Here is an 11,664-nt window from a genome sequence, read left to right as displayed (position 1 = left end):
GGAAGCGGGTGAAAGTGTCCGGACTGGAAGAGGGTGAAAGTGTCCGGACTGGAAGGGGGTGAAAGTGTCCGGACTGGAAGGGGGGGAAAGTGTCCGGACTGGAAGGGGGGGAAAGTGTCCGGACTGGAAGGGGGGGAAAGTGTCCGGACTGGAAGGGGGGGAAAGTGTCCGGACTGGAAGGGGGGGAAAGTGTCCGGAATGGACTCAGCACTGGTGGTGGGACTCACCTGCCGTGTGGGCTGCAGTACCAGGGCTGACCAGCGGGTGCTCTCAGCAGCCAGAAGCTCACTTCTGCAGTCAGCCAACACCTGGGGCTGATTGCAGGAGGTGTATTTAAGGAATAACCAGGCCTGTGATCTGTGCCTTGGTGTAAATGTTTCCCATGAGCCCTTGTATCCTGTTCCTGTGTTGCTGTATACTCCGTTGCCGACCTCTGCTTGTTCCTGATCCTGCTCTTCTCCTGTTTAACCCCTGGCTTGCCTGACTACTCTTCCGTCTGATCCCTGGTACTGTATTTGCTCGCACCCTGCTGAACCTGGCTTGTGACCTGACCATTCTTAGCTCGCTCCTCTTGTACCTCGCTGCCCGCATAATACCGACCCGGCCTGTCTGACCACGCATACTGTACCCGACCATCCATCCATCCATCCGGTTCGGATCAGACCAGTGTATCTGTCTGCCTCTTCCAAATTAGATTCCGTTCCTGCACTCCCCTGTCAGTACTCTCTACCACCGCAGGTCGCACTCGGGGGTCGCGACCTGGTTCCAGTCTGCACCAAGTCCATCCCCACCATCAGGGGCCCTGGTGAACAGCAGGCTGGGACTTAGACCCCGCGCCCTGAGGGCGTCTGTGCGGTGGGCTGCTAGAGACTCTGCCAGGCGGCTTAACACTACCAAACGGCCTGCCTGACCATTCCACCTCTCCAGCCCTGACTACGCCTGCGTTCTTGAAGCCTGCTACTTCCCTGTGTCAGTCCACACATTTCTGGTCACACCCGGATCCCTAACAGAAAGTGTCCGGACTGGAAGGGGGGAAAGTGTCCGGACTGGAAGGGGGTAAAATGTTCGGACTGGAAGGGGGGGAAAGTGTCCGGACTGGAAGGGGGTGAAAGTGTCCGGACTGGAAGGGGGTGAAAGTGTCCGGACTGGAAGGGGGTGAAAGTGTCCGGACTGGAAGGGGGGTGAAAGTGTCCGGACTGGAAGGGGGGGCAAAGTGTCCGGACTGGAAGGAGGTGAAAGTGTCCGGACTGGAAGGGGGGGAAAGTGTCCGGACAGGAAGGGGGGAAAGTGTCCGGACTGGAAGGGGGGAAAGTGTCCGGACTGGAAGGGGGGGGAAAGTGTCCGGACTGGAAGGGGGGGAAGTGTCCGGACTGGAGGGGGGGAAAGTGTCCGGACTGGAAGTGGTTAAAATGCAACATGTTCTCAGGTGTGGGAACTGCTGGGACATTGTATGGTGGAAGAGCAGCATGCGATTTCCTGGCCGCTGCAGTTCAGAAGTGGTGCAGGAACCTTTTTCCTGACCAATGCAGGCTGCTGTGCCTCAGCAAATGTGACCCAAGACAATTCGTCTTCCAATGCGGAAGGTGTAAAGGTTGGAACACCCCGATGTAGTCCAGAGCTGACATCACACAAAGTACAAGTCTGAGCCCAGATCTTCACTTTACATTTTATTGGTCCTATTTGATGACATTGGTAACTTTGTATCAGATCAGCGATATAATGTGATTAATAAGCATTTTTTTTCCTTTAAACTAGCAGTAAGCGGTACATGAAGACAGCAATTAGACAACAATTGGCAGGTCAGTAAAATATTGTTCTCTTATTATCTCCTCCTGTTGGATTCCTACAGACTAAAGCAGAACTCCAGACAAATACTTCCATACCATTTCATCTCTGTTCTGTAGACATTCGAACAAATCATGAAACATCATTTTACACACAACTCTCATTTGTTTCTGAATCTTCCCACTGGATTCCTATAATCCTCAGTGCATCCAGGGAGCACTATGAGCCAATCAGAGCTCTCCTAACACTGGACATGGTTACAGGAGGGAGGAGCACAGGGATGACGTCATCGATGAGCTGCTGCTCCCTCACTGTCCTATCACAGGCCGGGAAAGGAGATATCATTAAAGAAGCAGAAGCTAATTAATTTTCATGGTGGGGGGAGGTGGGTGGTCTGTGCTCAGCGGTAGTCAGGTAATATATGGTATATATAATTGATATCCTGACATTATGATTGTTGTGTGTTCTGCTTGATACACACAGTTAGGACATGTGAGAGAAGACCTTATTGGATCACACATGACACCTCACTGCCGAATATAGAAAAGCTAGGTCTTGGCCCTATGCGGAATCCGGTGCCCAGGAATTTTATCTCAACGCCATCAACTCCAATTGACGCCCCAGTGTCCACACCAAGGCCAAGCTTAGCTGTAAGTGGGCCGGCACCAACAGAGACACTTCCAATTTCTGCTCTGGCCATGGCGCCAGCCCCCACTGCACTGGCTTCAGCTCCAGCGAAGGCGTTTGGCCCTTTAGCCTCAGCCTCAAAAACACTGAACTTTGCCCCCGCTCTGCCAACCCCGGCCTCAGCAAAAGCTCCCGCCTTTGGGATCCTCTCCATGGGTTTGTCTGTGGATGCCGTGGCGTACGTTCCAGCTCGAGCGTATGTGTCTTCAGCATACGTATCAGCTGGTCTGTCAGCAGTGTCAATTACTTTAATAAGATTTGAGGCTGATACTCCAGCATTTGCTGTACTCAAGGTTGGTTTCTTCTGCAAGTTCGGCTTCAATGCTGATTTTCCATACTTTCTTAAATCTTTTTTTGTGGGTAATTTGGTAGGTGGTATGTCTCCAGAAATTTTAAATCCTACATTTTCATGGTTCTTTTCAATCTTCCATGATCTGATGTAGTGATTTTCCTGTTAATAGAAATATATATACTGTATATAATCAGATACATAAGTACTCTACACACACTGAACACCTGCTGGATCCACAAAATGCTGAGACCAACCTTCACACCCTTCCCTGACCCTACTATGAGTACAGCCTCATCCAATAGACATTTCAGGGCACCACAGGACCGGAATGGTGGTCAGACAACTCTGCATACACCAGAAGGGTTTGTGTGCCTCCTACTGGGCTGCTGTGATCTCCTATACGCTGATGGTCTGTCAGTGGTTTCTTTTTTTTTCTTTTTAAATTGTTTATTTAGAAATACAGGTGATTCCAAGATTGTGTGACATTAAGGTTATGTAGCACCTCCCCATTAGAAGTTGCTGTAAATTTGGATCCCCTATAGTCTTGCACAGCCAGGCAACACGCATTTTCTCAGACTTGCATACCAGAGACAGTAGTTAGTCCTTGATCTGGTTTTTTTTTATAGATTTTATTAGGGGTATTGAACTTGGATGAGGTAAGGGCTGTATGGAATGCCCAAGGAAACTGCAACTGAGGACAACTTGTTAGCAACCATTTACAAGTCTCTCTACAGCAAGACCCAGATAAATCCTCTTCTCATTCAGCTATCTGGAGGGAATCCTTGGGCAAGGGGGTCCGAGCTAAAGCTGCCACTTTAAATGTACAGTCAGGTCCATAAATATTGGGACATGGACACAATTCTAACATTTTTGGCTCTATACACCACCACAATGGATTTGAAATGAAACAAACAAGATGTGCTTTAACTGCAGACTGTCAGCTTTAATTTGAGGGTATTTACATCCAAATCAGGTGAACGGTGTAGGAATTACAACAGTTTGCATATGTGCCTCCCACTTGTTAAGGGACCAAAAGTAATGGGACAATTGGCTTCTCAGCTGTTCCATGGCCAGGTGTGTGTTATTCCCTCATTATCCCAATTACAATGAGCAGATAAAAGGTCCAGAGTTCATTTCAAGTGTGCTATTTGCATTTGGAATCTGTTGCTGTCAACTCTCAAGATGAGATCCAAAGAGCTGTCACTATCAGTGAAGCCATCATTAGGCTGAAAAAACAAAACAAACCCATCAGAGAAATAGCAAAAACATTAGGCGTGGCCAAAACAACTGTTTGGAACATTCTTAAAAAGAAGGAACGCACCGGTGAGCTCAGCAACACCAAAAGACCCGGAAGACCCCGGAAAACAACTGTGGTGGATGAGCGAAGAATTCTTTCCCTGGTGAAGAAAACACCCTTCACAACAGTTGGCCAGATCAAGAACACCCTCCAGGAGGTAGGTGTATGTGTGTCAAAGTCACCAATCAAGAGAAGACTTCACCAGAGTGAATACAGAGGGTTCACCACAAGATGGAAACCATTGGTGAGCCTCAAAAACAGGAAGGCCAGATTAGAGTTTGCCAAACGACATGTAAAAAAGCCTTCACAGTTCTGGAACAACATCCTATGGACAGAGGAGACCGACATCAACTTGTACCAGAGTGATGGGAAGAGAAGAGTATGGAGAAGGAACTGCTCATGGTCCTCAGCATACCACCTCATCAGTGATCATGGTGGTGGTAGTGTCATGGCGGGGGCATGTATGGCTGCCAATGGAACTGCTTCTCTTGTATTTATTGATGATGTGACTGCTGACAGAAGCAGCCGGATGAATTGTGAAGTGTTTCGGGAATATTATCGGCTCATATTCAGCCAAATGCTTCACAACTCATTGGACGCTTCACAGTGCAGATGGACAATGACCCAAAGCAGACTGCAAAAGCAACCAAAGAAGTGGAATGTTCTGCAATGGCCAAGTCCATCACCTGACCGGAATCCGATTGAGCATTTCACTTGCTGAAGACAAAACTGAAGGGAAAATGCCCCAAGAACAAGCAGGAACTGAAGACAGTTGCAGTAGAGGCCTGGCAGAGCATCACCAGGGATGAAACCCAGCGTCTGGTGGTGTCTATGCGTTCCAGACTTCAGGCTGTAATTGACTGCAAAGGATTTGCAACCAAGTATTAAAAAGTAAAAGTTTGATTTATGATTATTATTCTGTCCCATTACTTTTGGTCCCTTAACAAGTGGGAGGCACATATGCAAACTGTTGTAATTCCTACACCGTTCACCTGATTTGGATGTAAATACCCTCAAATTAAAGCTGACAGTCTGCAGTTAAATCACATCTTGTTCATTTTAATTCAAATCCATTGTGGTGGTGTATAGAGCCAAAAATGTTAGAATTGTGTCGATGTCCCAATATTTATGGACCTGACTGTATTTATCACTATAAAAGTTGTACATGATTTTCCATTGCCATAGACTGTTATAAGTGTGTTTTATGGCTTTTTATATATTTGCAGTGCTTTCCTCTTCCCCATATGTGAACCCCTGAAGAAGCATATTTGGTGAAACGCGTTGGCTTCACCAAAGTTATTAATCAGCTTACCAAGCATATCCATGATTCCATCATTTTGTATATTAAAGGAAGGTGGTTTGGAGTAGTTTATATTTAAGGGTTGTTTTTTCCAAACTGTGTCTATGGTAGATGGTGTCTTTGTGCTTTCACGTTTTTTAGATAATGTGTAATACAGCTTTACTCATTTTTACCCGAGTCTATTTGTGTCTGTTTATCCTGAGGAAATATTTGCACCATTAACGTCCCACTGTCATGTACCTGGTTGGGGAGCCTGATGTGGAGAGAGGGCGTCCTCTTACAACTCCCGCTCGGAGCCCCTGGAAGTGGGAACAGAGGCGCAGAGCCAGGAGTGGCAGGAGTGCCGTGTGGATCCTGAAGACTGTCGGCAGGTAGCTGGGGACCCAGGAGATCTGGACACAAGCCAGGTGCGGGTGCAGGAACGTAGGTGTGGCGGCAGTCAGGATGCGGGTGCATGGATGCCATGGCTGATAGGTATGGCGGTAATCCGGATGCAGGCCAAATGCAGAGCGCAGGGTGCAGCGGTAGGTGAGTATGGTAACCAACAAGATGCAGGTCAGGTGCAGGTGTAGGCAGCATAATATAGCAGAGTCAGGCAAGCCGGGTCAGTATCAAGCGGGAAGATAAGTACAAAAGGAGCAAGCAAGAGAATGGTCAGGGATAGCCGGGGTCAGTGCAGGCGGAGTTCTTTTTTAGTCGGGTAATGCAGAATACAGGGATCAGGATCAGGAATATATGCAGGAACGTAGTAGACCAGAAGGCAGTGATTTTACTACTAAGCAGGTTTAAATAGCCCACCTGACGTGACGTGTGCGCTTACTGCGCATGCGCGAGTTTTCCAAGCCACTGCGCATGCGCGGCCGCACGCTCCCGCACCTGCACACTTGCACCGCCGCGACTCGAGGGAATCCGTCGCCGTTGCACCGCTGCACGGCGACAGGATCCCTGACACCCACACATCTTTCTTTTCTTAAATCATTTTTGCCAAGTCTATTTGGGCTGTGGGGGCCAACTATACCCTTCTTTTATGTAGTGTCTCCAACTAATACCAGAGGTACTAGTGACACCTGCTGGCAGAAGGGAGAAACTGCAGCTCCACTGAATTTAGGGGAAAAACCCAATGAACAAGAATACAAATCAGCTAGGTTGTCTACCACCCAGCAGAACAAAATTTCTCTAGTAGCCCCTATTTTGGACATGGAGGGTACATACTTATCCGACTTTTCACTTTTATTATCCTGTGTATTTTTTTGAAAGATTGTTGTCTTTGCAGAATTCTTCTCAAAGCGGAACTAGACTTCATCTGAGCACCACAAACAAAAAAAATATTTAATTTATTTTTATAATTCAAAGCAAACTTCACCCATCCATCTATTTCTCCATGCTTTATTTTGTTAAGAATTCACCCCCTAGCATTTCTAGTTGCGGCCATCTTGAGTTAGAGCAGATGATTCACATAGCATCTACTTCATGGAATCCATCTTCGCTTAGCTCAGGCATGCAGGCAGGAGGGTGTGCTTAGCTGAGAAAGCCCCTCATCCCATGGAGACTGCTGGGATGTATGACATAATTTTGGCCTAGGCCAGAGACCAGGAAGTAACTAAAGAAATGTAAAACAAGTAAATATAATATATCTTCCTATTTATTTACTAATACTAGCAGTATAAAGATTAAAAAAAATTCTGTAGATTGAGACAGAGTAACGTTCTGCTTTATGCATAACAAAGGAAGATCTTAGGAAGGAACATGCCTCAATGGTGTAGTAAGGTATGAGCTTTTCTTACATCCTCTTAGTTGTGTTTTGAACTTTACCCACCTCCAATTCTCCATGAAAACCCCTCTGCTCATGAGGTTGTTCCATGTTGTCCAGCTGTTCGGTTAGATGGGACATTTGTCTTCTCAGGGGGGAGGTGGTCATGAAGTCTCTGGGATCAGCAGTTGGCCCTCAAAAAACTTCTATGAAGTGGAAAAGCAAGATGAGAAAAGTCAGGCCAGATCAAGACAGTCCTAGTCAGGTGATACATTGCAATAAATGGGCATATTTTCAGGATGCATGCACTGCTTGCTTTGGTTATGTGTGATACAGGAAATTCCATTCAAAGTGTTCCTAACCCTCAGACCCTGTGTGTGGCCCCTGTCTCAGTCTAATGCTGGACTTCAATCTGGGCCTGTGCCTTGTAGGCAGGTGCTGCTCAACTGCAGTGGAAGTCAAGAGGAACATACTCTTCTATGCTTTTCTGGACTACTGGAGAAGTGATCCGGTTGGATGCTGCTGCCCCATGTGACTCTGGCTGCCATCTTGGATAAGGCAGAGTCTATTTAAGACCCTGGCTTGGTGCACATTTTACGAGTGGATAGTGTAGGGACAGGTCACCTGTCTGTCAGGGAAAGTGAATAGCAGCAATGAAAGATTCCAAACAAATAGGGACAGTACAGGGATAAGTCATCCCCCCGGAATCCTACCATTTTTGGCACAGACGAGCCAGGACGTATTCAGCCCTCTGAGACAGATGCTGTCGGCACATCCAAGCCTCTTTCCATTCCAAATTCCTGTTAAGACCTGTGAGTGTTCCCAGTTGGCTGCCTTCCCACTGGGCTGTTGGTATTGTTGAACTTTGCCTTCAATACAAGTTCTGTTTTCTGCAACCGGACTCTGTGCTATCGCTGCTGCACCATGCCACACCCGCCCACAAACTTTCAAGACCAGCAGTACACTGAGACAGAAACTTGTACATCCAAATGACCCAACACCCAACCACGAGAGACATAACTTGGTATATGTAGTGCAATGTAGGGAGGAATACAAAGACTTGTACATTGGGGGGGATTACAACAACCTCTCTACAAACAGATCAACTTTGGAAGGGCAAACTAGGGTCAGGACCCCAAGATCGATATTCTTGGGATCGGGATAATGACAGAGAGAAAAGCCAGTTGGCAAAAGGTCAGACTAAAACAATGCTCCCTATTCAGGGGTTGGGGGGCCTTCCATATATCTGTCCTCCACATAGGATGCCCTTTTAACATATTCATCCTACTGATTTAACTACAATTCATACCTTCAGCCATGTGACTCAAATGATTAACACCCACTGCAGACTGGATGGATGGCTTCTATAGTTAGAACGGGGTGGTGCCACAAACCTTCGCACCTCCCATCCTGTTCTTGGACAATCAATATCAGGCTTGACACAGTCAATGGTGATTGGATTAGATTGGTTCTAAAGTCAAAACATTGATGTATTCCCTTTGCTTGTAGCATGCCCCCCGCCCCAAAGAAAAAACACGTACCCAACTCCTCCACTGATTCAGCACTGTTCCCTCTCCCTGGTGTCACAGGAGACTCTGAGTGCAGTGGGAGCCATTGGCAAATCATGTTTTAGTTTGGGTACAATGTTGTATGACCGCGCAATTGTCATTCAAGTGTGAGAGCGCTGAAACCTGAAAATCGGCCTGGGCAGGAAGGGGGTAAAAGTGCCCGGTATGGAAGGGGTTAAGCAACGCCTACTGAGTTCATGTCTTGCATTAAGCTTTTCGGTGTCTGGAGCTTTATTTCTCCCAGGCCTGGTGATGAAAGTGATGAGGACGGGCTACAGACATAGGCTGATTCCTATCACCCTCCATCTCCTAATATTAATGACCCTTAAGCTCCGTCAATATGAGGTGTGGGCCCAATTCCACCTTGCCCTCCATCTCCTATTGCTGATGATCCTTCAGCTCCACCATCTCCCACCTACCCTCCCTTCTCCCGTTAGTAACTCTCTTCCACTATAGGCCAGTTGTGGTCCTGTACTGTACTGTGCCACTATCAGAAGGTAACTGTAAAAGCAAAAATAGTTTATTTACAGTTGTAGATTATAAACAATATGGTGCAGCGCTCCCCTAAATATGTGCAAATATCCATTTGGTATGTGGTTGGGTGTTAGCATCTCGCTCCTCTTGATTCAGAAGTACATACAGGTGAAACTCGAAAAATGAGAATATGGTGCAAAAGTTCATTTATTTCAGTGCAGCAACTTAAAAGGTGAAACTAATATATGAGACTCATTACATGCAAAGCAAGATAGTTCAAGCCGTGATTTGTCATCATTGTGATGATTATGGCTTACAGCTCATGAAAACCCCAAATCCACAATCTCAGAAAATGAGAATATTGTGAAAAGGTGGAATAATCTCAGCTCAAAGTGTCCCACTCTAATCAGCTCATTCAGCCATAACACCTGCAAAGGGTTCCTAAGCCTTTAAATGGTCTCTCAGTCTGGTTCAGTAGGAATCACAATCATGGGAAAGACTGCTGACCTGACACCATCACTGACACCCTCCATAAGGAGGGAAAGCCTCAAAAGGGAATTGCAAAAGAAGTTGGATGTTCCCAAAGTGTTGTATCAAAGCACATTAATAGAAAGTTATGTGGAGGGGAAAAGTGTGGAAGAAAAAGGTGCACAAGCAGCAGGATGACCGCAGCCTGGAGAGGATTGTCAGGAAAAGGCCATTCAAAAGTGTTGGGGACTTTCACAAGGAGTGGACTGAGGCTAGAGTCAGTGTATCAAGAGCCACCACACACAGACGGATCCTGGACATGGGCTTCAAATGTCGTATTCCTCTTGTCAAGCCGCTCCTGGACAACAAACAACGTCAGAAGCGTCTTACCTGGGCTAAAGAAAAACAGACCTGGTCTGTTGCTCAGTGGTCCAAAGTCCTCTTTTCTGATGAGAGCAACTTTTGCATGTCATTTAGGAAACCAAAGACCCCGAGTATGGAGGAAGAATGGAGAGGCACAAGGACCCCGAGTATGGAGGAAGAATGGAGCGGCCCAAGGACTCCGAGTATGGAGGAAGAATGGAGCGGCCCAAGGACCCCGAGTATGGAGGAAGAATGGAGAGGCCCAAGGACCCCGAGTATGGAGGAAGAATGGAGAGGCCCAAGGACCCCGAGTATGGAGGAAGAATGGAGAGGCCCAAGGACCCCGAGTATGGAGGAAGAATGGAGAGGCCCAAGGGCCCCGAGTATGGAGGAAGAATGGAGGGGCACACACTGCAAGATGCTTGAAGTCCAGTGTGAAGCTTCCACAGTCTGTGTTGATTTGGGGAGCCATGTCATCTGCTGGGGTTGGTCCACTGTGCTTCATTAAGTCCAGGGTCAACACAGATGTCTACCAGGAGATTTTGGAGCACTTCATGCTTCCTTCCGCAGACAAGCTTTTTGGGGATGCTGACTTCATTTTCCAGCAGGACTTGGCACCTGCCCACACTGCCAAAAGCACCAAAACCTGGTTCAATGACCGTGGGATTACTGTGCTTGATTGGCCAGCAAACTCGCCTGACCTGAACCCCATAGAGAATCTATGGGGCATTGCCAAGAGAAAGATGAGAGACATGAGACCGAACAATGCAGAAGAGCTGAAGGCCGCTATTGAAGCATCCTGGTCTTCCATAACACCTCAGCAGTGCCACAGGCTGATAGCTTCCATGCCACGCCGCATTGAGGCAGTAATTGCTGCAAAAGGGGCCCAAACCAAGTACTGAGTACATATGCAGCTTCTACTTCTCAGAGGTGCGATATTGTTCTATGTACAATCCGTGTTTTATTGATTGCATGGAATATTCTCATTTTCTGAGATTGTGGATTTGGGGTTTTCATGAGCTGTAAGCCATAATCATCACAATGATGACAAATCACGGCTTGAACTATCTTGCTTTGCATGGAATGAGTCTCATATATTAGTTTCACCTTTTAAGTTGCTGAACTGAAATAAATGAACTTTTGCACCATATTCTCATTTTTCGAGTTTCCCCTGTAGAAGATGTTCGGTACTCCTATATGTCCATATATTTCTGATAAGCTCCTTTTGGTCTCGTCTATCAGTAATGAGTGTTTATAGGACCCCCGTCCATTTCTAGAGTTCTTACCTGTTGGTGTAGAGATGAGGACGCAATGTGGACCAGGCCGGCTCAGACTCTTCAGCACTATGGACTCTGTGTGATAGAATTACCGTCTGGAGTCCAAACACTCCGCAGTAGGTCTGTGAATGGGAAATGACTGCTGATATTTATACCGTTAGAGGAACTTGGGGGTACCACAAAAGTGAAAGGTATGCCGGCTTTGCACCGATATCTTTTTGGCTTTTCTTTTACTTTGTGGTGAAGCAGGGAAACCCTACAATATACTAATGTGCTTTTACTAAACAAGAAAGCTGCACATACAAATGACCTAGAATTGTAGGAAAACAATACAAGACATACAGAGTACTACACATATGCATACAACACACATATGAAATCTAACTTTCCTAACCAATGAGCA

The 11,664-nt window shown here is 46.7% G+C and overlaps 1 protein-coding gene across 1 annotated transcript; it reads right to left on the bottom strand.

The window, feature by feature from the left end:
- Positions 1 to 1,654: 1,654 nt before the first annotated feature.
- Positions 1,655 to 11,394, bottom strand: LOC149435228 (uncharacterized). The gene is made up of 3 exons (XM_089662876.1): positions 11,271 to 11,394; positions 7,178 to 7,317; positions 1,655 to 2,923 (listed from the first exon to the last, which is right to left on the bottom strand). The coding sequence occupies exons 2-3, from the start codon at positions 7,277 to 7,279 to the stop codon at positions 2,291 to 2,293; spliced, it is 735 nt and encodes a 244-aa protein (XP_089519002.1). The 5' UTR covers positions 7,280 to 7,317; positions 11,271 to 11,394; the 3' UTR covers positions 1,655 to 2,290.
- Between the last annotated feature and the right edge of the window lie 270 nt (positions 11,395 to 11,664).

This window comes from Staurois parvus, unplaced genomic scaffold (assembly GCF_062004578.1).
Source record: "Staurois parvus isolate SC_StPar_1 unplaced genomic scaffold, SC_StPar_1.0 ptg001576l, whole genome shotgun sequence".
Lineage (NCBI taxonomy): Eukaryota > Metazoa > Chordata > Amphibia > Anura > Ranidae > Staurois > Staurois parvus.
Note: the sequence above shows the minus strand (reverse complement) of the source record. Positions and strands in the feature narration are given on the sequence as shown.

Coding starts and splice junctions, on each gene's coding strand:
- LOC149435228 (XM_089662876.1), bottom strand. CDS start 7,279: ATGACCACCTCCCCCCTGAGAAGACAAATGTCCCATCTAACCGAACAG. Junction 2,924..7,177: donor GTTTTCATGGAGAATTGGAG/GTGGGTAAAGTT, acceptor TTCTATTAACAG/GAAAATCACTACATCAGATC.